The sequence below is a fragment of the Gadus chalcogrammus genome, chromosome 4 (assembly GCF_026213295.1).
Source record: "Gadus chalcogrammus isolate NIFS_2021 chromosome 4, NIFS_Gcha_1.0, whole genome shotgun sequence".
Lineage (NCBI taxonomy): Eukaryota > Metazoa > Chordata > Actinopteri > Gadiformes > Gadidae > Gadus > Gadus chalcogrammus.
This window is the reverse complement of record NC_079415.1, coordinates 33,164,284-33,189,691: the sequence shown is the minus strand read 5'-3', so window position 1 is coordinate 33,189,691 and position 25,408 is coordinate 33,164,284. Positions and strand designations below refer to the sequence as shown.

The window sequence follows — 25,408 nt, the reverse complement described above, 5'->3', positions numbered from 1 at the left end:
GCGTGTGTGTCAAGCGTCAAGGAAAACACACACAGACACACAGACACACACAGACACACACACACACAGAGAGGGAGACACAGACTCCTGCGTCACCTAAACCCCCAACACGGTTCGGTCTCAGACTCCCATCACTCCTGCCATGGCTTCCACTGTTCTTGGGGTGGGGTGGGGGGGGGGGGGGATTATGCTCATTGATTGGGCACGCTCCCATCCTTTACAAGGGGGAGAGTGGGAGAGTGGGGGGAGGGAGAGACGGGGAGAAATGTAAGTGAGAGGGAGAGCAACACTGAGTTGAAGAGCAGAGAGGGGAGGGGGGGGGAGCATATGTGTAGGAGAGAGAGAGAGAGAGAGAGAGAGAGATTCTCTCCCTCACTGAGTGAGTATGTAAAGGGGGAGGGAGTGTGGGGGCCTGGAGGGTGGGAATACAGAAGGGGGAGGGGGGGGGGGGTGCTCCCTAGACCTCCCCTCTCTCTCCTCCTGCTCCCGTCGTCCAGTTGGGGCGCGTATCGTGGGCTCAGTCGCACGCCCGCTCCACGCGACCGACGTCAGCTTGCGTCGAGCGGTCTCGGTTGCCATGGCGCTGGGACACACCGGCGTCCGAATTCGTCTCGCCGCTTCAGCGAAACATCGTCGATGACAGGCGTTGGTAATCAGTTCTTTGCGGAGGTCTCGATGTACGACGTGCGATGAATTAGTTCCTTCTCACGTGACGTTAAGCCGCGAGACAAAAGAAGCGACGTCTTTGAATGCCTTTTTTATTTTTTTTATCGGATTCTTCCGATTGTTTTTTTTCGTTTTTGGCGTTTACTCACGTCGCGTTAGGACGAGTCTGTGCCCTGTGACCGCTGGCACCCATCGGGTGTTTCCGACCATTGTCTACCCTCCACCAGGGAGACCGCAGAGAAAGATCAAAGGACCCCCCCCCACCCTCACCAACACCGCAGTGACACAGAACCGCACAGCGGCGTCGGAACGCCATTTTCGACTTTTGTCTTCCCGCCACAACGCACAATTGGGATTTCCGATTTTTTTGACCCCACAACGTTTGACGACCTTTTTGATGTTGGATTCCTGTTGCGTTGCGTTGTTGGCGTCTGCGTGACCAACTGGCTTTTTGAGCGGACACAGAAACACGCACCCGGCTTTGAGCGGTTGATTTTCTCCGGCATGGATGTGATGTCTTCCTGTTGGCGGGGGCAGGTGAGAGGGCGTGGAGGAGTTGATCGAGTGCGGCGACGTTTCCGTGCTGGGCTTTGTGCCAGGGTGAACGGAGCTGAGCGGGGTGTAGAGGTCGTTGGCATGGCGCTTTTGGGGCGCAGTGTTGGGCACGGTGAACACATTGGGGATCTGGTGGTGACTTTTAAGGTTGTGTCTGTGTGTGTGTGTGTGTGTGTGTGTGTGTGTGTGTGTGTGTGTGTGTGTGTGACTCATTTCTGTGTGCGTTTGTATAATGTAGTTGTGTGTAAGGTCTTTTGTGCGTTTGTTTGTATAATATATTTTTTATGCATAACGTTTTGTGTGTTTTATATTCATGTGTGTATTGTATGCATATTTGTGTGTGTGTTTGTAGAATATATTTGTGTGTGTTTGTGTAGGTTTGCGTAATATATTTGTGTGTGTGTGTGTTATATATTTGTGTGTGTATAATGTGTGTGCGTTCTCTGACCGTGTGTCCGTCAGGAGGAGCAGGCGGCCAAGCTGAAGGCCGAGAAGATCCGGGTGGCCCTGGAGAAGATCAAAGAGGCGCAGGTCAAAAAGGTAACACACACACACACACACACACACACACACACACACACACACACACACACACACACACACACACACACACACACACACACACACACACACACACACACTAAAGACACGCACGCACACTAAAGGTACACACACTAAAGACACACACACTAAAGAAAAACACACACACAAACACTAAAGATACACAACAACACTAAAGAAACACGTACACACTAAAGACACACACACACACATACACACACAGGTACACACACACCCTGACATGATGGCGTGTCACTCACCAGTTCTCTGGGAAGTCTCAGCCTCCCAGCAGGGAATCTGCGAGGGGAGAATATAGGTCACCGCAGCGCTTGATTCTGGATGTCTGAGGGGGGAGGAAGGGGGAGGAAGAGGGGGGGGGGGGGTGGGGCTGTTTGTCAGACTCTGCACGCACATTCTGCCTCTGCAGATGATTTGTGGTTTGTGACGGAAAGAAATATTAGAAGCAAAGGCAGCCAAAGTGTGTGTGTGTGTGTGTGTGTGTGTGTGTGTGTGTGTGTGTGTGTGTGTGTGTGTGTGTGTGTGTGTGTGTGTGTGTGTGTGTGTGTGTGTGTGTGTGTGTGTGTGTGTGTGTCTCTATAGTGTGTGTGTGTGTGTGTGTCCCCGGGCTTGACGAGGCTGGTCTGTTCCAGAGCTCTTCAGTCCCGCTGCTCTCCTAGTACCACTCAGATATAGATGCGGTAGTCAGGAGACCATCCTGTTATACATCAACAGCAGCACGTTCCACGTCCCCTGAAACACTGCACACTAGCGCTGCGATTAAAGGTTTGAACGAGTGACGATCAATAGATCCTACACATGGTACATGCTAACAAATCAGGGTTATAAACCCCTGTCCTTAAATCCCCAATTTCGACCTCGTTTTCCATGGTATTGTGTCTATGGTGTTGGGTCTATCAACAGCTTCTACGAGCTGATTGGCTGTCCAGAGGCTGATCCCAGGGGTTTGGGAAGCATGTTTGGCTGAGGTCATGTTCTCACTGGATTTGGCCCGCGATTACTTGTCACGTTCTGGGCTCAGCTGCTGTGAGGGGGCGGTGAACTATCGGCCTGATTACGGTGCATAAGTGTTGGTGTACTGGTTAGGGGTTGCTGGTTTCAAGGAATGCGCAAGGCTGGATTTGCGGGGGTTAACAAGTACACTGCGACGGCCAAAAATGCCCTCAAACGACTGGAGACATTTCTGCAGGACGTGATAGGGAATCATTTCCTTCGGGAATGCGATCATGCAGATGTTATTCCAGGCAACAGAAACACAAGGAGAACAATCAAATGTCTTTGTTTGCCCTGAGCCCATTTTAAACACAGATGCATGTGATGAGGTTTCAGTCTTACGTAACGCTAGCTTTGATCTTCTTTGAGCTTGCGGGTTTATGCACCGCTTGTCATTGCAGTACATTTAATAGACTGAATCGGCAGCCTTCTCTAAGTGATATCGGATGATTGGATGAGACATTTTAGCGTCTATCAAAGGTGACATTAACTCGTCTTTGTGTTTGTATTCTCTACTATTGGTCAGGGTACTGACCAAAAGTAGTTTGGAGGGAAGTGTGTGTGTGTGTGTGTGTGTGTGTGTGTGTGTGTGTGTTTGCGTGTGTGTGTGTTTGCGTGTACGTGCGTGCGAGGGACGCATAAGACTCCCAGGTTTGAAAGGTTCCGGGTTCGATTCCCCTTATTCTCAGTGTGCCTTGAGGCTAAGCTGAGTGAGATGCCTGGCCCCCTGAACTTTGGGCCATGCTCAGAACGAAAGACATGCAACAAAGACATGCAACCGTGTTCTACATTCAGATAAGATCGAATCAATTAGCAGACGCTTTTATCCGAAGCGTCCGACCAAGATTGTCGGGACATGCAATCGAAAACATACAATCAGAATTGGAACGGCTCCAAAAGAGCTTCTTACACACGCACACACACGCACGCGCACGCATCAGTATGGGAACGTTCCCGCTGGGAATCGAACCGCTAACCCTTGAACACGCTACCGTCTCGGTAAGCAAGTCGCCCGGTCGATACGATCGGTAGCTTCGACGCACCCTGCTCCCCAAAGACATCAACCATCTCCCTCTCTCTCTCCCCCCTCTCTCTCCCCCCCCTCCCCCTCCCCCCCTCAGCTGGTGATCCGGGTCCACATGTCCGACGAGAGCTCCAAGACCATGATGGTGGACGAGAGGCAGACGGTGCGCCAGGTGTTGGACAGCCTGCTGGACAAGTCCCACTGCGGCTACAGCCCGGACTGGGCCCTGGTGGAGACCATCAACGAGCTGCAGATGGGTACGGAGGGGTCTGTCTGTCTGTCTGTCTGTCTGTCTGTCTGTCTGTGTGTGTTTCTCTGTCTGTCGTTGGGTCTGTCTGTGTGTGTGGGGGTTTCTGTCTCTGCGTGTGTCACAGGGGACTCCCGGGTTAGAAAGGTTCCGGGTTCGATTCCCCGTGTTCTCAGGGCCCGGTTGAGCGAGGTGCCTTAACCCCTGACCCGCTCCTCCATGACCTGCAGCTCCATTCGCTGTGCGTCACTGAAGCACAGAGAGGGAAGAAACGCGATCAACTCATAATACTATCAGGAGTATTATTTTAAAACAGACGTTTAAAAAGGTCTGCTTAACGACTAAATAGTTAAAAGCTGTGCACTGAAGAATCGGCGGCCATCTTGCCCGTAGAAGTGAGGCCCTAGGAGGTGCCTTGCTCAAAGAACGCCCAAACAAAGGAAACGCAGGGAATCGAACCTGCAACCCCTTCCCGAGGCGCTCAGCGTTCCTCCTCCTCTTCGTCTTCGTTTTTTCCTCATCTTGCGGTGTGTGTGTGCGTGTGTGTTCCAGAGCGTATCTTCGAGGACCACGAGAACCTGGTGGAGAACCTGCTCAACTGGACGCGGGACAGCCACAACAAGCTCATGTTCATCGAGCGCATCGAGAAGTACGCCCTCTTCAAGAACCCCCAGGTCGGTGTGCCCCACGGCTGAGCGACCCGCCGTCACAATAAACAAGGACGACGTCTCGTTGTTTCGCGTGTGTTCTCTATTGGTCGGGGTGCCGAGAGTTCAGGGGGAGGGGGAGGGTGCGTGTGTGTGTGTGTGTGTGTGTGTGTGTGTGTGTGTGTGTGATGATAGTACACTCCTATATTACACTTTTTGAGTGGTTGGATGCAAAAGATTAATATTTAATTCTGTGTGGGTGGGTGGGCGGGCGGTTGGAGGCAGAGCTGGACGCGGGGAGGGTACGACACGGAGGGAAGAGGGGAAGGGGGAATGAGAGGAGAGATGGGTGGTTTGATCGGGCGGAAGTAGGCCGTGGCTCTTTTCAGGAAGTGGAGGGGTGAATAATTTATTAAACTCCACCGGCGGAGCTGAAGCGCCAGGCTAACCGCTCTCCTCTTCTTCCCGTCAACGTACCCCCCCCCTCGCCTCCTCTTCCTCGCATCCACCTCCCCCCCTCTCCTCCTCTTCCTCCCATCAACCTCCCCTCCTCTTCCTCCCATCAACCTCCCCCCTCCCCTCATCTTCCTCCTCGTCAACCTCCCCTCCTCTTCCTCCCATCAACCTCCCCCCTCTCCTCCTCTTCCTCTCGCCCCTCCATCTCTTTTCCATTCTTTTTTTCCCTCCCTTCCTGACACTCGTATCACTCCGCCTCCAGAACTACTTGCTGGGGCGGAAGGAGACGTCCGAGATGGCCGACCGCAATAAGGAGGCTCTGTTGGAGGTGAGCTTAAAAAAACCCTCGCACGCTTTCCCTTCATTCATACGTTCTTCATCGCGCGGCTCGGTATTCAACGCGGGTTTTTCCGGGCGGCGGTCTTTGTGTGTTCCCAGGAATGTTTCTGCGGGAGCTCGGTGTCCGTGCCGGAGATCGAGGGCGTGCTATGGCTCAAGGAGGACGGGAAGAAGTCTTGGAAGAAGCGCTACTTCCTGCTCCGCGCTTCCGGGATCTACTACGTCCCCAAAGGGAAGGCCAAGGTTGGTTGGGCCAAGACCCTCCCCCCACCCTGATAATATGAACTTCTATATTTTTCGTTCAACTGTGTGTATTGTGTCCTTGGTCCACAACGTTGACAAAAAACGCCTGTAAGCACTGAGAACACGACACGCAAAGCGAAACTCGGGGTGAGAAAGTAAACAGATTTTTGCATCCGACCACAACGACTCAAGCAGTTACGTGTTATTTCCTGTTTAGAGATCGGTCATGCCGCTCGCCTGCACGGCTCTGTGCAAACATTAACTCTCAGGATGTTTCATCTTATGCTACGTGACTGATGCTAGCCGCCTAGCCTCGCATCCCTCTTCTCACCTACCTGGCTACCTGCTCAGGCTAGCAGTGCCTACATTGCAAGCAACTTATTAAAATCGGAATCAGGAAAATGTCAACGTAATAGTAGGGGTAAACCTTCAGGCAAACAACAGTCAAAACACCAACAAAAACCTACAACAGTCAAAACAATAAACTACAACGTCCAAAACAATAAACTGCAACGGTAAAAATGATAAACTTAAAGACTCAATCGATGACAAACAACTACAACGGCAAAAACGATTAACGACAAGAATCTAAAATGATGCGGAAGCTAAAACACAAAAAAAAACACGACAATTAAAAATGATATCAAACATCCACAACAGCCACTTAACTACACCTACTCTCTTTCTCTCTTTCTCTCTCCCTCGCGGCACCTCCCCCACCCTGCTCTCTGCTGCCCCCCGCAGGCCTCCAGAGACCTGGTCTGCTTCCTCCAGTTGGACCACGTCAACGTCTACTACGGCCAGGACTACCGCAGCAAGTACAAGGCCCCCACCGACTACTGCCTGGCTCTCAAGGTACGGAGCAGCAACGGCTCCACCATCAAACTACGAGTCCTGACCTTTGACCCCACCGAGGGTACTAAAGGGCTGATTACGGTTCCACGTCGACGCGACGCAACGACCACGCAGTCGCTTCGACGCAGTCGTGAACCTGTTTCGGTTCCGCGTCGGGTTTTAGTGAGCGGACCAATCACAGCCCTTGCTGCTGCGTTACCTCAACCCAAGGTTACACTTTTTCGGAAGTACCCGTCAGGCCCATGCGGTGGACATAAGGAGGGTCCGCAAGGGTGTAAGGGGTCCGTAAACCCCCTTGCGTTGCGTCGACTTGGAGCCATAATGAGCCCTAAATGCTTTTACTACCAAACATCGCAGTAGCCCCGCCGATATTGAATGAAGACTGGGAAGAAATGAACCCAAACTGTAAATAATCCAAGCTGTACTGTCTGCGTTCTGCTTTTTAAGCTGACCGTTCTCCATAAATGGACTGCATTTATACAACGCTATTCAAACCAGTGGCCACACAATATCACCTAACATTCACCCATTCATATACACGTTCACACACCGATGAGGGTGTCAGCCAGCTCGTCAGGAGCAGTCAGGGTGAGGCGTCTCGCTCAGGGACACCTCGACACTCAGCTAGGAGGAGCCGGGGATCGAACCAGCGACCTTCCGGTCACCAGCCGACCCGCTCTACCCCCTGAGCCACATGCCACCATGGTGTCCAAACATTCCCAGACAGAGACCCCTTTTACGCTACAACCTCAAGCCGGCTTCCAGTTTTCTGCGCAACCTTCTTGTTGATATAGCTTCATCCTGAGCTACGTTAGCAGCTACGTTAGCAGCTACGTTAGCAGCTACGTTAGCAGCAACGTTAGCAGCTACGTTAGCAGCTACGTTAGCAGCTACGTTAGCAGCTACATTAGCAGCTACACGAGGCAGAGAGTTCCCTTGTAGTGTCTTGAGATTTTGACAGCACAAGGCTGCATTGGGAATGAAAGTGAACTGATTCTTGATTTTGTCCCCTCTACCACCACGACCGCAGCACCCTCAGATCCAGAAGAAGTCCCAGTACATCAAGTACCTGTGCTGCGATGATGTCAGGACTCTGCACCAATGGGTGAACGGCATTCGTATCGCCAAGGTAACGACTCGATAATGGCACACCTCCTGATCCGAAACACCAGGAAGCAGGAGACGGACGTTTCAGTTGAAAAAAAAAACATGTTCAAAATAATTTCAGCAGTTGTACCGTTGCAACCGAGAGGTTTGCAAGTTTCTGGAATGGAACTTTTTGACTTATTGTGTATTTGTGTGTGTGTGTGTGTGTGTGTGTGTGTGTGTGTGTGTGTGTGTGTGTGTGTGTGTGTGTGTGTGTGTGTGTGTGTGTGTGTGTGTGTGTGTGTGTGTGTGTGTGCGCCTGTGTGTGTGTGTGTGTGTGTGTAGTACGGCAAGCAGCTGTACGTGAACTACCAGGAGGCCATGAAGCGGACGGAGGCGGCGTACGATTGGTCCTCTCTCTCCACCTCCTCCATGCGGTCGGGCTCCAGCTCTGCCAGCATACCCGGTCAGTTGACCTTTGACCTTTGACCTTCACGACCCCATGCCCTGCGCTCCCATACCCCATAACTACCAGACTATTTAGTAGGCCAGAATCGATTCAGCATGTCCCGATACATAGTACGGAAAAGGCAGTATGTTGAACCAAAAATACCAGGATGTTGGACTACATCCGGTTGAACTTTGCAGTATGCAAGCCAGAATGCTTTTTTTGGGTGATTCTGCCCCACAATGCTTTGCAGCAGAAGAGAAGATAGAGCAACTGAGCCTGTGAACGTTGACGGGCGGCACTGCAGCTGTGCTGACCTGGGGAATTCACCTGTAGTATGTTCCAATTGTACGCATACTGTGTGCGACAGTAGTTACTTTGTAGGGCTAGCTGCAGTCTGTGCTACAAATAGAAAGAAGTATGTGATTTGGAACGCAGCCATGAACTCACCAAGATGGCGGTTAATCAAGAATAACTGAAAAGAGAAAACTCATTCTTCCCGTCAGAACAATTCAGCAACATTATATTATAAAAGATGGGTTATGTTTATGAAAGCGAGCGGGTGAGGTTATGCAATTGTTTGATTACTTGGCGAATAGCCAATCACAACAGGGAAACGATAGGCTAGTCATCAATAAAAGGGATAGCGCACTGAAATCCATAAGCCTCTAATTCAACATTATCAACCGCATAGATTTAAGCGTCGGTCTGATTTGAAGTGCTTTGGCCTCGGCACGTTATCGATTTAAGTTCAGGTAGTTTGTAATTTGTGCTTGATTGATTCTCCGCACGTCACATCCTCCCGATTGGATTGTCGCTGCTTTGTCATCGTCCATATCGGATTGGATAACCAATCACATTTAGACTTGCCCGAGGGGGTGGTGTTGAAGGGCTACAGCGCCCCCTGGGGACGGTGGAGGAACTATTTGGGGAGTGAAATAATGTATATATTTTTTTATTTTGTAGTATTTTGTTATATATATCTTTTTTTTTAGGTTAAATCCAGCAAAATACACGTTTATTTGCCTATATAAATCTAAAATGTTATAAAAATATATATAATTTGTAATTTATTTATATTATATATTTTAAGGATAATTTCCTGATAAAACAAAGATTTATTTGCCAATATTAAGTTTGACATGAATATTGAGTTGACAAATGTAATTTTAAGTGGTAACATAACTAGATTATCATTATGGTTTAACCCCTCGTTTATAGCGTTGCTTATGCTTCTAGTGAGCATTGTCTCTCTCAGAAAAACATATCTGCATATCCTCTAGAGCCTGCATGAAGCGAACAAAGGTTGCAGTGACAAAAAAAGAAAATCGTATTAAATTAAAGGCGTCTTAAAGTGCCCTAAATGTAAGTTAACTACATTAACGAGTATCTATCAAGGGTCTGATCATGGCCTAAAACACTCTTCCTCATCCTCCTTTATCCTTCTTATCTTCCTATTCCTCTGGCCTCCTCCTCCCTCCTCCATCGCCATGTCTTTTGACCTCGTGTTGTAACTCCTCCTTCCTCGTTCCCCAGCTGACACTCAGTCCAACCACTCGGGCCAATCAGACAGCGGCGTGGACACAGGCTCCGCCCACGGCCGCTCCCAGAGCGTGGTCAGCTCCATCTTCTCCGAGGCCTGGAAGAGGGGCACCCAGATGGAGGAGAGCACTAAGGTACCACGCCCCTTCCGTTCAGTTATTTTCCGTCATTCACTTTTTTCGGATAATTCTTCGGATTATTCTTCGGAATACATTTGACAAATCATCCTCCGCCATCTCCCACTCTCTCCCGCTCTCTTAATGCGTCGCCTATTGTTGTGGTGTTGTTGTCTGTATGTATTCCTTTCCTATTTGTAAAACGTCTTTGAGTATTTAGAAAAGCGCTCTAAAAAACTGACTTATTATAATTAATATCGTTACTGCGAGAGTCCAGTCTTGACACTTGGTTTCAACTATCTTGCTTTTTTTTACTTCTTTGACCTTTTTTGAACTCCAACTAATTATTTAATAAAGCGGGAAGAACCCTCTCTCCCTCTTTCCCGTCTTATTCTTCCGATCATTCTTCGGATATTATGATTTATTAGTACCGCTTCGAACTTCCTTCTCAGAACCGTTTTCGCCCATTCTTGTACTTTTAGCTTTCGGAAAGCGTCCGGTCTTTGACTGGTCGTCCGCCATCTTGCTTTTTCTCGACCTTCTCCGACCTCCCCCTCCTTCGTGATCGTTCCATGAACCCTCTCTCCCCCCCCCCCCCCCCAGATGCGGATGGACTCGACCAGGGGCGGCACCCTACCCCATCGCCACCACAGCCAACACTCAGTGGACCAGCCGGCCCCCGCCCCCGCCTCCCCGCAGCCCCCCGGCCTGCCACCGGGCCCCCAGCAGCTCAACGGCCAGCTGCCTCCCCCGGACTCGCCCCATCTGCAGCAGCAGCAGCAGCAGCATCAACCCCCAACCCCACCCCCATCCCAGCAGCATCAAACCCCACCCCCAACCCAGCAGCAGCAGCAGCAACCTCCACCCAATCTGCAGCAGCAGCATCAACCGAAGCCCCAACCGCCGCAACAACATCAACCGCCGCAACAACATCAACCGCCGCCGCAACAGCATCTGCGGCAGGATCAGCCTCCACCACAGCTGCAGCAAAATCATCATCAACCACAACAACAACATCTGCAGCAGCAACCACCACATCTGCAGCAGCAACCACCACATCTGCAGCAGCAACCACCACATCTGCAGCAGCAACAACCACATCTGCAGCAGCAACCACCACATCTGCAGCAGCAACAACCACATCTGCAGCAGCAACCACCACATCTGCAGCAGCAACCACCACATCTGCAGCAGCAACAACCACATCTGCAGCAGCCGCAGCATCATCTGCAGCAGCAACAACCACAACATCTGCAGCAGAATCAACCACCCCAACATCTGCAGCCGCAGCATCATCCAACACCACAGCAGCTGCAGCAAAGGCTGCATCAACAGCAGCAGCAACAGCTGCAGCAGCAGCTCCACCAGCAGCTGCAGCTGGCGCAGCAGCAACAGCTGCAGAAGCAGCAGCAGCAGCAGCTGCAGCTGCAGCAGCAGCAGGTGGAGCAGCAGCTCCACCAGCAGCTGCAGCTGGCGCAGCAACAACAGCTGCAGAAGCAGCAGCAGCAGCAGGTGGAGCAGCAGGTGGAGCAGCAGGTGGAGCCCCCCCAGCCGCAGACGGAGCAGCAGCAGTGGCAGCAGTGGCAGCAGCAGCAGCAGCTGGAGGAGCACCAGCGGCTGCTGCAGCAGGCGCAGGCGCGCAGCTACGCCGGCGGCACCGCCACCGGCACCAACGCCACCGCCGCCGCCGCCCCCGCCCCCTCCACCGCCGCCGCCCCCTCCCCCGCCGCCGCCCCTGCCCCCCGTGCAGGCGGTGTCGCACCAGTCCAAGGCGCCGCTCATGTACAAGTTCAGCACCATCACCCGCCTGCAGAACCGCAACAACGCCGCCGCCGCCGGGAAGACGGCCAATCACCTGCCTCCCCTGACCCAGCCGGCGCCGGCGCCGCCCCCCTCCCCCGGCCAATCACGTCGCGGCGGTGGCAGCGGTGGCGGGGAACAACCCCCCGCCCCCTCCTCCCCCCCCGCCCCCCCCCGCCCTGCCTGCCGGCCCCCGGCTCGGCCATGGCGACGCTGAAGCCGGGCCCCTCCAGCCCCACGGGGGCGGCCTCCGCCTTCCCCCCCCCCTCCCCCCCCTCCCCCTCCCCCCCCGGGCCCCGGGCCGCCCCCCCCCTCCTCCTCCTCCTACGGGGGGGGCCTCAAGCAGGCCCTGAAGGAGCGCTTCCCCAGCCCGCCGCGGGACCTCCTGTCGCTGGAGGAGTCCCTCCCCCCGGCGCCGGCCCCGCCCCCTCCTCCCCCTCCCCCGCCGCCGCCCCCCCCTCCCCCTCCCCCCCCCGCCCGCCCAGCAGCACCTCGGCGGCTTCCCGGCCCCGCCCCCCCTCCGCTTCCCGGCCCCTCCCCCCCCCGCCCCCCCCAAGGGCCCCAAGACCTACGGCCCTGGCGGCTTCCTCCCCCCGCCGCCCGCCACGGCCCACAAGCCCGTCTCCCCCGTCTCCCCCTTCCCCCCGCCCCCCTCGGCCCTGGACGCCCCGGCCCCTCCCCCTCCTCCTCCCCCCCCTCCTCCCCCGCCCCCTCCCCCCTCCTCGGCCCTGAGGAAGCAGTTCAGCCTGCAGGCGGCCCACCTCCCCCCCGACAACCGGCCCCCCACCCTCCCCAAGCAGCACAGCCTCTCCAAGCCCCCCCCCCCCTCCTCCTCTTCCTCCTCCTCCTCTTCCTCCTCGGTCAGGCAGCTCGCCAGCCAGTTCCCCGGCTCCTCCCACTCCTCCTCCTCCTCTTCCTCCCTGACGGCCAATCACGCGGAGAGCCTCAAGGCCCCGCCCCTCTCCCCGCCGGCGGTGAAGGCCAAGCCAAGATGGCAGCCGGGCGGCAGCGGCGGCGGCGGCGGCCATGAGTTCCCCCCTCCCCCTCCCCCCGAGAGCGCGCCGTCCGCGTTCCCCGCCCCTCATCCTCCCCCTCCCCCTCCCCCTCCTCCCCCCCCTCCTGGACCCCCCGCCTGCCCCGCCTCCGGCCCCACCCCGCCCCCGCCCCCGCTCCCGCCGGGGGCCGCTGGCTCCTCCCCCTTCGGGAAGAAGGCTCCGCCCACGCCGCAGAGGAACTCGAGCGTGACGGCGGAGTCGTGCGACGCCTACCAGGAGTCCCGGAGGAACCTGCTGCGCAAGTTCAACGGCTCCGCCTCCTCCTCCTCCTCCACCCCCTCCTCCTCCTCCTCCACCCGGTCCCCCTCCAAGGACCCCCCCGCCGGCCCCCCGGCCCCCCCCAAGCCGGGGAAGCTCAACCTGTCTCACCTCCAGAGCAGGGCGGGGCCGACCCGGCAGACGGGCGGCGCCGACTTCCCCTCGCCGCCGCACGACTACGGCTGCTTCCCCCCGCCCCCTCCGCCCTCCGGCGACCTGTTCCCGCCCCCGCCCCCGCCACCCCCCCCCGCCTGGCGGGCCGCCCCGGGTGGCGGTGGTCAACCCCCAGCCCCAGGCCCCGCCCTGCCCGCCCCCTCCCGTGCCCCCGCCGGCCCACAGCGCCCCCTGGGGCAAGGCCTCGCTGCGGAAGACCCCGCCCCCCACGCTGGGGCGCCGCGGCAACGCCACGCCCGAGCCCGGGGCCGCGCCCGCCCCGCTGTCGCCGCCGCCGACGTCGCCAAAGGGCGGGAACTTCATGGACGACCTGCAACGCACGCTGAAGCGCAAGTCGACGGGCCGCCAGGGCTCGCTGTCGTCGGGGCCCGGGGCCCGCCTCTCGGGCAAGATGGACGCCGCGGCGGCGGGGGGGGAGGGCGTGGCGGACGACATGGCGCTTCCGCCGCCGCCGCCCGAGCTGCTGTCGGACGGCGGCAAGAACGGGAACGGGGGCGGGGCTAACGGCGGCGGCGGCTACCTGTCGGGGAACATCTCAGGCTATGCAACGCTGAGGCGGGGGCCAGCGCCCACGCCGCCCAAGAGAGGGGACGCCACCAAGCTCACGGGAGAGTGTTGAGACGCTTAGAGAGGGACGCGGGGACGGACGGACGGACGGACGCACGGACTGAAGACGGCCGGACTGAGGGACAGGGCGACAAACAGGGGAGACCTGAAACTTCCATCCTGTCATCGTTTTGGGATTGTGTGTGTGTGTGCGTGTGTGTGTGTGTGTGTGTGTGTGTTCGTGTGTGTGTGTGTGTGTGTGTACTAAGCCAAACCACGATCGTACGTTTAAGATTCGCAGGTCATTTCATTTGTTTGACTCTGATTGGACTGTTTGTTTTTTTTAAATAACAGAAGAAGAAAGTTCCGGACAAACGGACCGACGAAAAAAAAAACATCCCGCGTGCGACCAACCGCTTCCCCGTGTTTCCGATCAGATTCAAACGAGAACTTTGTCTTGAATGCGGACTTGCCGATATGGTCGTTGGTGTGCTTTGGTCTCCGATCCCGGACTGAGCCAATCCCCGCTCCATCCCGCGTCTTGAACACAGAAAAACCCGGATATGAATCCGCTGGAATGCTGCATGGACCAGCTGTATGAAACACGCTAACTTTAAGCTCTTCTGTCTGTGCGTTGTCCCAGAGAGAATGAGAGAGAGAGCGAGAGAGAGAGAGACTGTGTGTGTGTGTGTGTGTGTGTGTGTGTGTGTGTGTGTGTGTGTGTGTGTGTGTGTGTGTGTGTGTGTGTGTGTGTGTGTGTGTGTGTGTGTGTGTGTGTGTGTGTGTGTGTGTCCCCGTTTTTTCCTCTGTGTGTAATGTTAGACAAACGTCTCCATGGAGAAGGGGTTGAATTTGCTTCTTTTTTTTTTGCTTTTCTATGAATTTATTTAATTTGATCAATGAGAAGGATCTCGTTTTCTTTTATATAATCATGTCTTTAAATAGAGTGTAACAATGGAAGGATGGAGAGAGAGAGAGGGGGGGTGTTTGGGTGTTAAAGAATGTACTGAGAGGTGGACTTTTGTACATTGACTGTCTCTCTACCACGTGGCAATGCAAAATCGGAAGGAAGCCTTATATTTGTGGAGAAACTGCCATTTCGACGCAACATAAAAAAACAAATCAAGTTTCTTCCACCGTCTCAGCAGAGTCTGGACTCTGGAAACCGGAAAGAAGAAGGAGGAAAAATACGAAGAAGAAACTCTGAAAAGAAGACAAGTGCTTTGTTTTACTTTATTTAATGCAAACATGAAGTGTAGCTTACTATGGACTTTTAAATGTGGCTGGGTAGGGCAGGAGGGGCTGTTTAAGTAGTGTGTGTGAGAGGGGGGGTGTGTGTGTTAGGTGTGTGTGTGGGTTGGTCGATGTCGAGGCTTACATGCGTTGGGGGGGGTTTGTATTGTACAGTTCCAGCTGCTGCTCTCTTCCAATTGGCCAATGACCGGAAGTAGACTGTACATGCTACACACCCTACAACACTCGCGCACATACAGACGCACACACACACACACACACGCACACACACACAGAAGTCACGTTCTCCCGGGACAGGAGTCCGATAGAAGATGAAGAATTCAGATGTTAATAGAAATAACAACAGCTCGAAGGGTTTGGAGCTGTTGATTTAGAGTGTGTGCCGACATTGAAGAAGTTTATCAGTTGAGTCTCTTCATATCCTATATTTCCATGGTGCCATAGAGTCTTTTAAACACGCGATTTGACTAAACGTGACGGCGTGGGGTTTCTGGGCTCTATCGATGTTTTCCCTTCCGACCAATGCCTTGTTCCCGCACATTTCAGACGACATTAAAACGTTTAGGTAAATACTGTTATATCAACGCCGATTCAGGCATCGATTGAAAAACGACCATGGAGAGTGTTGGAAACCCATCTTCAAAAACTGGTGCGACGCCCGCTTTGTGTAGGGGGCCACTTCGACGCCATCGTTAAAGGATGAAACACATGCATACGGTTATAATCTGCTTGGTTTGAAGGAGGATATTTAATGGAGGGAGTTGGAATACGATGGACCACTGTGCTAGACCTCGCTCTACATGCTACCCCGTCGTCGCGATTCTGCCCTCCGTGCATACTTTGCCCCCCCCCCCCCCTCCGGCGGCTTGTATATCTTTTTCATATAACTTGAATATCATTGTCATGTACAGGTGTGTTGGCGACAGTACAGTATGTAAGTTATTGATGTGCTGAGGCGGGATTAGAGGGCCCTAGTTAAAGCGGATAAGTGTGGAGATTGCAAAGATTGCTAAAAACGTGTCCTCTTGCATATAAACTGCAGAAATCACAAATATAAATGTTCCAACAAGACCTTGACGCGTCTCCCGAGTCGTGCTTTGTGTATTTTCTCTTTCTTTGCTTGCAGCATATATTACCACTACATAGGCCTTTGTATAGGTTTGACTGACACTTTAAAGAGGTGATATTATGCAACCAGGTGTGAGTGTTATAAGCCATTACAAGCCGTTGGAAGATCGGCCGCCTTTTCCTTTGTTTTAGTGAGATCCCAGGTGGGAGTGTCCACTTAGATATAGACTGTAGCAACATTTGCTACAGTCCAATGGGTAGACTGATCTATCCAGCATACAAGGACACAGCCCCTTGTGACGTCGCTAATGCACAGGGAAGGGCAGGTTTTCAGACTGTTTGTAATGGCTTATCACCCCTTGTGTCATGATATCACCCCCTTTAAGTTGAACCCTTGTTCTTCAAATGCTGCTACCGAAGCATTTGAATCTAGACCGGTTATTTCATATTTCAGTCCAAGTTGGTGAATAATGCTGGGTTATAGGCAGGTTTTCAGTTTAAAGTCACATTACGTATGGTGCCATTACAAATATCTACTTTGTTTCAGATAATGATTCAAGAGCCCTGTTTCCAACAAAAACATACTCTATATCCTACTAGTGAAGAAGAAAAACACCATTCAAATGTTTTTAATTTTTTTATTATGAGGTAACGGTTTAACGGTGACGCACAAACCGAAATCCTCCGCTCATCCCAGGTCCAGATAGTTTGATTCCTATTCTAGATACTGGTTGTTGTTGAAGCCGTCTCCTCTAGGATGGACCTCTCCCTGGTGGCTGGGCCGAGTAGTAGTAAGACCAGGTGCTTGGGTTGCTGAAGGAGAGGCAGGGTAGGTGGGTCCCGTCAAACTGTAAAGGTTCACGGGTTCGTTGTTACCGAAACAAACACGGGGATTCAGGAAGGCGCGCCAAACATAATTCCGACTCGTGGATGAATGGGCTTACCTTGGCTCAACCCTGGGATGACGTACTGTTGGCGCCCCCTAGAGAACACCTAGGGAAGGACAAGTCAACGCGTCACGGTTTGTTATTGGACTAAAAGATTTACAATTAGTTGCAAATATAATGTGAGGTAGAAAGTTTCAACAACAGCTCTATAAAAACGAATCTTTCCAATCTTAGTCAATTACCGTATTCTGTCCTAGAAAGCTAAATGCAGAAGGACATTTAGGCAATACCAAAATACCAGCCTATGACCTTTACATGACATAAGAGATTATTGGTATACATATTCCCTCAAATTGTATGTATTATTATTTTTAATTATTTTTTATAAAAGTGGATATAATTTTTTTTTTAAATATAATTGGTAACCCAATTATATTTTGTTTTTATTGTTCTAAACTCGCTCTGTCGTTCTCTTTAGTCTTTTCTCACCTCCTCGCTGGATTCGGAGCTGGAGCTGCTGCTCTGGTCCCGAGCGCAGTTCATCGTGACCACCTGGGTGCGGGTGCCGGTGACGCGCACGCGGCTGGAGCACTCAGACTTCGGCTGAAGAGGAAGTGAAGAGAGAACGATCATCATGAACTTAGTAGAAACGGTATTTAGCCTGATTGGTGTGATGGCTACGATGAGAACCGCTTGCTTGGTTCTGAGTCTTTTAAATCTGCGTCATCCCCGTTAGCGGCCTCTAGTGGAAGTTTTAACTGCAGTTAACGATGAAATGACTTCTTGATGTGCGAATTTAATCCTTTAGAGACTTTCTAGTTCAGATATTATTTTGAATGGGGTACAGCTGCAGCAGAAATGTGACTTTAACTTTGGATTTTACAGTATTTTTCCTTTTTTTCAAACAGTTGAATTACTAAGAAAGAACGCGCCGTCCATGGTCCATCGCATTCCCTCTGACGAAGGTCAGTACACAAACTCTATGCCCCTGCTGGACCAGGGATCCGTGCCAGTGTAAACGCTAGGCGGGAGTCTGTCAACACGTTACTCAACCCAGACTGCACGCGACATGCCCTCACAAGGCTCTATATGAACCTGGAGACCTTTGTTTAAAGCTGCACTATCTGGAATGACAGACAGCAAATAAACTTAAAATGCGATTTTGACAAGCGTGACAAATTTTACACTCTGGCATAAATCTAATCTTGTTTACATAGATATCAAACTGTATCTAAAGCTCAATGTCGTCCAAAGAGATTTTGACGACATATTCAATCAAATAATCAATTACTTAATCGGGGTGGGTTGGGGGCATAAATACGATTTTTAAAAGTATATATAAAAAAAATGTATTGGTAATCCAATTATATTTTGTTTTTATTGTTGTTCTAAACTCTCGCTCTCTCGCTCTAATACTTCTTTAGAATAATTCATTGACACGATGTCCAAGGTGGATAACTCGCTCCGCACTTTGCCAGATTTGATAGAAGACCGAACTATTCCGTTCATGATCAATCAGCGGGGACAAGGAGGGGATAGAAATGCAAGCACAGCCTGCTCACCGTGAACAGGCTGAGCGCGAGGGCGCAGGTCTTGGCGTCCTCCCCCGAGTTCTTGGGACACTGCGTCTGCTTGGTTTCAAACTTCATCAGCAGGTCGTAGGTCTCGAGACCGACGGGGATGACCTGGGAGGTAAAGAGGGGATCTTTAGTGTCAGTTTCTGGGTGTTTGGCTTTGGATTCATAGCCGTTAGAAACCCAGACGTATAAACCGATACAATATCACGAGACGGTACAAGACAAAATCACACTACTAACGTGTGGGGGAAGAGATTTAGATGATTTTTTTTAGATAATATAATTTAGAATTCTTTCAGGGAAATGTCAATTGGAATAAAAAATGATCTGAATATGAACAATTTATTCACTTTGATTAGGTGTGATATGTACAGGCCTGTGTGTGGTGACATACATTTATGAACTATAAAGAATAGATGGATGAATAGGCTGTGCTGTACTATTTCAGTTAGCCTACAGCACTTCTGATACATAATAATCGCTTTATATATAACATAACGTTTTGGTCTAATGCATCAAAAAATAAATGGAAAATTGAAAATGGATTTGGCCTAAAAAATAAAAATAAATACTACAATCTTATTTGACGTTTCGGAATATCAAGAGAACGGTGAACGTTCCGGATGTCGTCGGTACGTCCTCGTCCGTCCTCACCCTCTTAACAGAGGCCTTGGTCGCCCGGTGAAGGTGAGCGACCGCGTGCCGTGTGTTGAACTCCACCATTGAGGCTTCCAGAGCCTTCTCCGCCATGGGCGCCACGTTAAGTCCTGGGACACCTGTAGGGGGCAGCAGAGAGGTCCAGCGATATACATTGTTTACAGACTACTTTAAATGCGTGTCACTTTGTAAGGGTTTCATTTGAATATCAGCATTCGTTGATGTAGTTTCCTTTGTGTTAGTTCTGGAATTTCACCATTTCAACTATAAAAGGACGGCAACAATCATTGCTGAGGAAATCAGAAACATTAAAGCGGGAGTATGCGTGGTTATCGAGAAACCTTTTTGTCACATTAAAGCCTGCGTGTTTATCGGGGAAACAATTTTGTCGAATTTTTCGAAATTCTCTCGACATCCAGACAGCAATCAATAAATCCAAATGGTCAGACAAAAAACATTAAAAATCTGTTGCCGTCACAGGCCTACCTGTCTGTCTACCTACCTTCCTGCACACAGGCAGACGCAGCCCCTTTGCTGAAGCCTGTGTGATAGTCAGGCTGACAGGTGGAATTATTTTACAAATTGCTCTAACTCTGATTGGTTTCTACAAATTTCCCCAAGTTAGTAAAACGATTATTACCCCAGCAATACTGAGTGCAAACACATAACCTGTACCAACGACAGCAATTTAGCCAACAACTTGTATGTATTTCATTGTGTGTGTGTGTGTGTGTGTGTGTGTGTGTGTGTGTGTGTGTGTGTGTGTGTGTGTGTGTGTGTGTGTGTGTGTGTAAGCCACTTACAGAAGCATCCCAGGGACTGCAGCAAAACTAGGAGCACGATGTACAAATTCATCTTGGTTACAACAGCAGACTGCGCTAACAGGGTTTAATACCTCCTCTGTGCGGGGCCGCTTATATAGTATATTCCTTTGGACTCACCCAAAACTTGGTTTCATTGGCTCCTCCCTGTCTCGGTCTCTCTCCTCTAACCTTTGGTTAGGGGGGGTACTGCTATGAAGAAATCGATTCTCAGAGCCACTCTACCTAGAATAGAGCGTATTTATAATACGGCCGATTGTAGGCCTCAAATGCTTTTTGCTGAAAAAGCTTTACAATGTGCCTAATATCAAAAATAAATGTGGGAATTCAATTGAATAGCAAGCAAGACCTCACTTTTAAGAAACGATGATTTTCCCACCCGAACTTGACCGCTACCCAACTCACCAACAATAGGAGGCATCGCCCTCTAGAGGACATGTGGGGCACTGATAAAATACCTAGATTTCGCTGAGATGGAGTAGTACAGTGATGCTTCTGCAATTCTTGAGGCTAAGAACCTAACCTCAATTATACTAGATCAACTTCTTATTTGGCTTTCCCTTATTTCAAAGAAAACACAAAATCTGTTTGCATACACACAAGTTGAATGCATAATATTACATTATGTAAATCAGTTTATTTTTTGCTGTAAGGAAATACACTGAAGCAATATTTTTTTTAAATCCAGAACAAAAAGAAAATAATAGTATTTTCCATGGCATCTTTATTGGCAATAACTCAATATATAAAAATATTCACATTCTAACAAGTAGAACGTTAACTCTGGTCTTTGTACTGCAATACTTGGATTTAAAGCGGCCATTTTATATAAAACAATTACTCTGCCCCACTCATCAAGATGGTGGTCAAGATATGTTCCCGACAAGCATCTCATTTACAGTTTTACATCAAGAGCAAGAGCGTTTTTATCCTGCTTTTTAACTGGATGTGATAATGGCTAAATGAGCAAGAATGTGAATACATTCATAGAACAGAACGATCACTCGATGTCAAATACAGCATTACTGAAATATAACTTGAAACTAAACATGTTATTTCAATACGGATCTCTACTGGTGCGACAGTTGATCCGGGAGTGGATTAACATATAGACCTCAGACTTTTTATTTCACACCAAATCCTCTCCTGATCAGTTAACCAAACGTGCGCTGCTCTTCGTTCAGAGGGCGCTTGGAGGGAAACATGTCAGGAGGGGGCGAATGCCATCGAAGACGGATAAAAGTAAATCTCTACGAGTGCTACGGAGTTCAGCCCGGCTTGGAATATAGACTACAGACTGGACCCTGTCGTCTGTCACTGAGCTGCTCCCAGACCAGCTTCAGTGTCGAGTGTGCGCCTATAGGGGGGGGGGGGGGGGTCTTCAACCGTGCAGACCGGCAGAAAGAACACCCTCCCCTCACACTGGGGGGGGGGTGGGGGCGGGGGGAGGGGGGGCATAGAACTAAGCGCACACACACGCCTCCCCCCTAATAGCGTGTACACACACACACACACACACACACACACACACACACACACACACACACACACACACACACACACACACACACACACACACACACACACACACACACACACACACACGCGTTTGGCCATCATCTCTCCAGCGTGTTCATCAGGGGCTCCATGGCCGCCAGGAAGCAGTTCTCGAACTCGCGGTCGGAGAAGCGCGCGGCCGACTGGCGCGCCCGCCGCCGGATCTCCGTGCGAGCGGCGGCCGGCAGCCGCAGGATGCGGTCCATGGCGTCGGCGTAGCCGTCCTCGTCCTCCGCCAGGAAGCCCGTGGCCCCGCCCTCGAAGGGTACTACGATGTCCCGCCGGGGGCCGCCCGACTTGTGGGCCAGCACCACCGCGCCCGCCGCCATGCACTCCACCACGCCTGGAGGGGGGAGGGGGGAGGGAGGGGGGGAGAGGGGGTGGAGGGGGTGAAGAGAGAGAGGGAGAGGGGGTGGAGGGGGAGGGGAGAGAGGGGGTGGAGGGGGAGGGGAGAAGAGGGAGAGGGGGTGGAGGGGGAGGAGAGAGAGGGGGGGGGAAGAGAGAGGGAGAGGGGGGGGGGAGAGAGGGGGAGAGAGAGAGAGAGGGAGGGAGAGGGGAGAGAGGGTGGAGAGAGAGGGTGGAGAGAGAGAGGGAGAGAGGGTGGAGAGAGAGAGGGGTTGGAGGGAGAGGGGGGGGAGAGAGAGGGGGAGAGAGAGAGGGAGAGGGGGGGAGGAGCGGGGAGGGAGTGAGGGAGGAAGGAGTAGGGGGGGGAGGAAGGAGAAGGGGGGGAGGACAGGATGAGTGGAGGAAGAAGAGGGGGAGTGGGGAGGGAGGAGTAGAGGGAGGAGGGAGAGGGAGGAGTAGAGAGGGAGGGAACAGATGGAGAAGTAAGGAGAGCTGCAAGTTTTTAAGACGAGGGAAGGATGCTTCCCAAATCCCCCCCTCATCCTCTCCCACCCTCCCTCCAAAAACAAAACCCCCTCACCGATCCCAAAGTGCTCGTTCCACATGGTGTGCAGGCCGATGGTGGCGGCGGCCAGCTCCCGCTTCAGCTCGTCGAAGGGCACGTTGAGCCTGAACTCCACCCTCTCCCCGAGGCCCAGCTCCTGGCTCAGCCCGCGCAGCATCAGCACCCGGTCGCGGTCCTCCTGGTCCCGGCAGCCCCCGATGAGCACCAGGCGCAGGGTCTCCCGCCCCTGCAGCGCCGCCCGCCGGTCCACCAGCTTCTTGAACGCCCGGATCTGCAGCCGGTGGTCCTTCTCCGGGCGGAACTGCGCGACCGACACCACGGAGTAGCGCCTCTTCCTGTCGCCCCCCTCCTCTTCCTCCTTCTCCTCCTCCTCCTCCTCCTCCTGGTCCAGGATGGGGATGTCCGTGAAGTGCTCCACGGGGCATGGCGGGTAGACCACGCAGGTGCGGTCGCGGGCGCGCCACAGAGCCAGGATGTGGTCCAGCGTCCAGGAGGAGTTGACCATGACCACGTGGCTGCAGGAGCCGGCGGCGCCGTACAGCACGGCGAACAGGCAGTAGTAGACCAGCTTGGCGGCGCTCAGGAACAGGTTGTTGGAGATGTAGTCGGCGTTGTTGAACCTGGAGGGAGAAAGAGAGAAGGGAGGGGAGTGGGGGGGTGAGAGAAGGGGGTCAAGGTCCGAAGATGGAATCCGCGATTGAGAGCTCAGTGGCGTGGTTGTAGCGGCAGTTGACTTCTTGTTCGTTTCTTTGTTACATAACTGATCTCACAGATACACAATGTCCCAAACCCTGCCGCATCACTTCTTTACGCACACGTACAGGCACATTTCTACACACAATTTGTCCATCGTGTGTGCCAGCATGATTGGAAACACACGCCATTAGCAGCCAGCGGGGTTAGCTAACAACATATGCCTTCAGGGCATTCTAAAGACGCTTTCGATATAGGATAAGGAGATGTATTCGATAAGGAGACAAAATGGGATGTTGTGCCTGTAAACACACAAGATCCCAGCGCATAGCGGACATTTGCATCCAGCAAAAAAGTGGGAACAGTTTTCAAATCTGCGCGCGTCGCCCGTGCGCGTCCACTTCTTCACCGTAAACAAAAAAAAACCCTCAAACTGAAAAATAAAAACAAAACGCTTCCTCCTCCTCCTCCGTACCTGGGGTTCCTCTCGCTGACCACCGAGAGCATGTCCGTGCTGATGGTGGGGTAGTGCACGTAGCTGGCCACGCTGCAGCCGCCCAGGTAGCGGAAGAGGGGCAGGGTGAAGGCGTAGCCCATGGAGTCCACGTAGAGGTCCGGCACGCACTGCGTGAGGGCGTCCCAGCCGAGGAACACCGAGCCCACGCTCTGCCCCAGCAGGGTGAAGTGGGGGAAGAGGCCGGGCTCCACCAGCACGCGGTGGGCCAGGAACACGAACTCCACCGGGCCGGGCAGCGCCACGTTGAAGCGCCGCCGCGCGCCGTCCAGGATCTGGGCGCCGCTGACCTCCAGGTCGCCCGTGTACACCACCACGTTCACCTCGGGGTACCTGTGGGGGGGCGGAGTCAAGGGGGGGGGGGCGGGGGTCGGTTTAGAGGATGGAGCTGCCGCGGTTGGTGGTGTTACGGTTCATGGCGGCTTTTTCAGATGCGTCGGGGTACGGAGATGTTAAGTGGACACAGAGACAGGTCATCAGAAAGTACAGAGACAGGTCATTAAGGAGCAGGTAGGGGCTAGACAGTACAGAGACAGGTCATTAAGGAGCAGCTAGGGGCTAGACAGTACAGAGACAGGTCATTAAGGAGCAGGTAGGGGTTAGACAGTACAGAGACAGGTCATTAAGGAGCAGGTAGGGGCTAGACAGTACAGAGACAGGTCATTAAGGAGCAGGTAGGGGTTAGATAGTGAGCACAGAGACAGGTCATTAAGGAGCAGGTAGGGGTTAGACGGTGAATACAGAGACAGGTCATTTAGGAACAGGTTGGCCCTATCTGCTCCTTAATGACCTGTCTCTGTACTGTCTAACCCCTATCTGATAGGGGTTAGACAGTACAGAGACAGGTCATTGAGGAGCAGGTAGGGGTTGAACAGCGAATACAGAGGCAGGTAATTACTCCTAGCCATCACCAAAGTTCTAGCATATCCTGTCTAATAGAAGATCAAGTTATTACTGCCACATCGTTTTCAATGAGAACGCTGGATACATAACATTTGAAAGCTTGAAAGCAAAGCAACTGACGAAGCATTAATAGCATTGATTGCGAATGTAGCTCTACGTGAACATATGAACCATATCCCACCGGTTCTGAAGCGCCCTGATGGCGCACCACAGCACTCGTTCCCCGCCGCCGCCGGCGTGGCAGTAAGGGTGGAAGAAGGCCACCGTGGGCCGACCGTCCCGGGCGCGCCTCGCCGCGCGGTTCGACTGGAACCAGAGGCGCAGACCGGCGACCAGCAGCACCAGGACGGCGACCAGAACCAGCGTCAACAGCACCAGGGGCAGGAGCAGTTTCCACAACAACCTGCGAGGATTAAGGCAATTAGCAGAAGCCCTCTAAGCCAAGGCGACTTCACACTACGGTCGATAGGAAGGGTCTCCAGGATAATTATTGGTACTCCGCGTATATGCGGGGATCGAACCCGGAACCTTACAACTTGGGAGACCGAGACGAGACACCCCAGTCAATACGCCCTCCTGAGTGTATGATCGTCTTATCAATCGGAACAGGTGGACTAGATGGTGTAACTAACGGGTTATAGATGCCTAACGACGGGTTTGGTGTAGCGTAGTGTGGTCCTCACCTGGTGATTTCACACAGACACAGCGCCAGCTGATCGTGGCCAGACATCTTGCAACCATGAAGGAACTGGCAGCTGAAGAATGACAACACAACCACATGAACTTTGAACTTTTTTCTTCCCTGGTGGTTTTTTTCTTAAATGTTTTGTTTGCAAGTGGCTCCCCCTAGTGGTGAACCAGTATACCTGCCACATTTATTCCGATTAATTAATTAATCGTTTTTCTCTCATACAGTTAGAAGCTAGACATAAAGCTTC

At 52.4% G+C, this 25,408-nt stretch overlaps 3 protein-coding genes across 4 annotated transcripts; 1 reads left to right on the top strand and 2 right to left on the bottom strand.

Annotated features, from left to right (window-relative positions):
* Nucleotides 1-1,671: 1,671 nt before the first annotated feature.
* Nucleotides 1,672-16,464, top strand: raph1b (Ras association (RalGDS/AF-6) and pleckstrin homology domains 1b; the record flags this gene model as incomplete). Its single annotated transcript, XM_056588443.1, is given in 16 exon segments — nucleotides 1,672-1,761; nucleotides 3,915-4,074; nucleotides 4,617-4,738; nucleotides 5,430-5,495; nucleotides 5,606-5,749; nucleotides 6,494-6,604; nucleotides 7,635-7,733; nucleotides 8,036-8,156; nucleotides 9,675-9,814; nucleotides 10,400-10,563; nucleotides 10,613-11,004; nucleotides 11,723-11,778; nucleotides 11,780-11,815; nucleotides 11,817-11,848; nucleotides 12,330-13,164; nucleotides 13,166-16,464. Coding segments are annotated over 16 exon segments (3,105 nt in total), but the record flags the coding sequence as incomplete, so codon positions are not given.
* A 111-nt stretch (nucleotides 16,465-16,575) lies between these two features.
* Nucleotides 16,576-19,986, bottom strand: spp2 (secreted phosphoprotein 2). 2 transcript variants are annotated; one of them, XM_056589074.1, is made up of 6 exons: nucleotides 19,876-19,986; nucleotides 19,070-19,191; nucleotides 18,401-18,523; nucleotides 17,328-17,441; nucleotides 16,896-16,944; nucleotides 16,576-16,799 (listed from the first exon to the last, which is right to left on the bottom strand). In XM_056589074.1, the coding sequence occupies exons 1-6, from the start codon at nucleotides 19,925-19,927 to the stop codon at nucleotides 16,795-16,797; spliced, it is 465 nt and encodes a 154-aa protein (XP_056445049.1). In that variant the 5' UTR covers nucleotides 19,928-19,986; the 3' UTR covers nucleotides 16,576-16,794. The 2 variants fall into 2 exon arrangements, with proteins under 2 accessions (XP_056445049.1, XP_056445048.1); XM_056589073.1 differs by having other exon boundaries at nucleotides 16,576-16,764; nucleotides 19,876-19,984.
* A 299-nt stretch (nucleotides 19,987-20,285) lies between these two features.
* alg11 (ALG11 alpha-1,2-mannosyltransferase) lies at nucleotides 20,286-25,281 on the bottom strand. The gene is made up of 5 exons (XM_056589014.1): nucleotides 25,154-25,281; nucleotides 24,652-24,873; nucleotides 23,529-23,900; nucleotides 22,376-22,980; nucleotides 20,286-21,793 (listed from the first exon to the last, which is right to left on the bottom strand). Exons 1-5 carry the CDS (start codon nucleotides 25,198-25,200, stop codon nucleotides 21,510-21,512), a joined length of 1,530 nt encoding a protein of 509 aa, XP_056444989.1. The 5' UTR covers nucleotides 25,201-25,281; the 3' UTR covers nucleotides 20,286-21,509.
* Nucleotides 25,282-25,408: the final 127 nt, after the last annotated feature.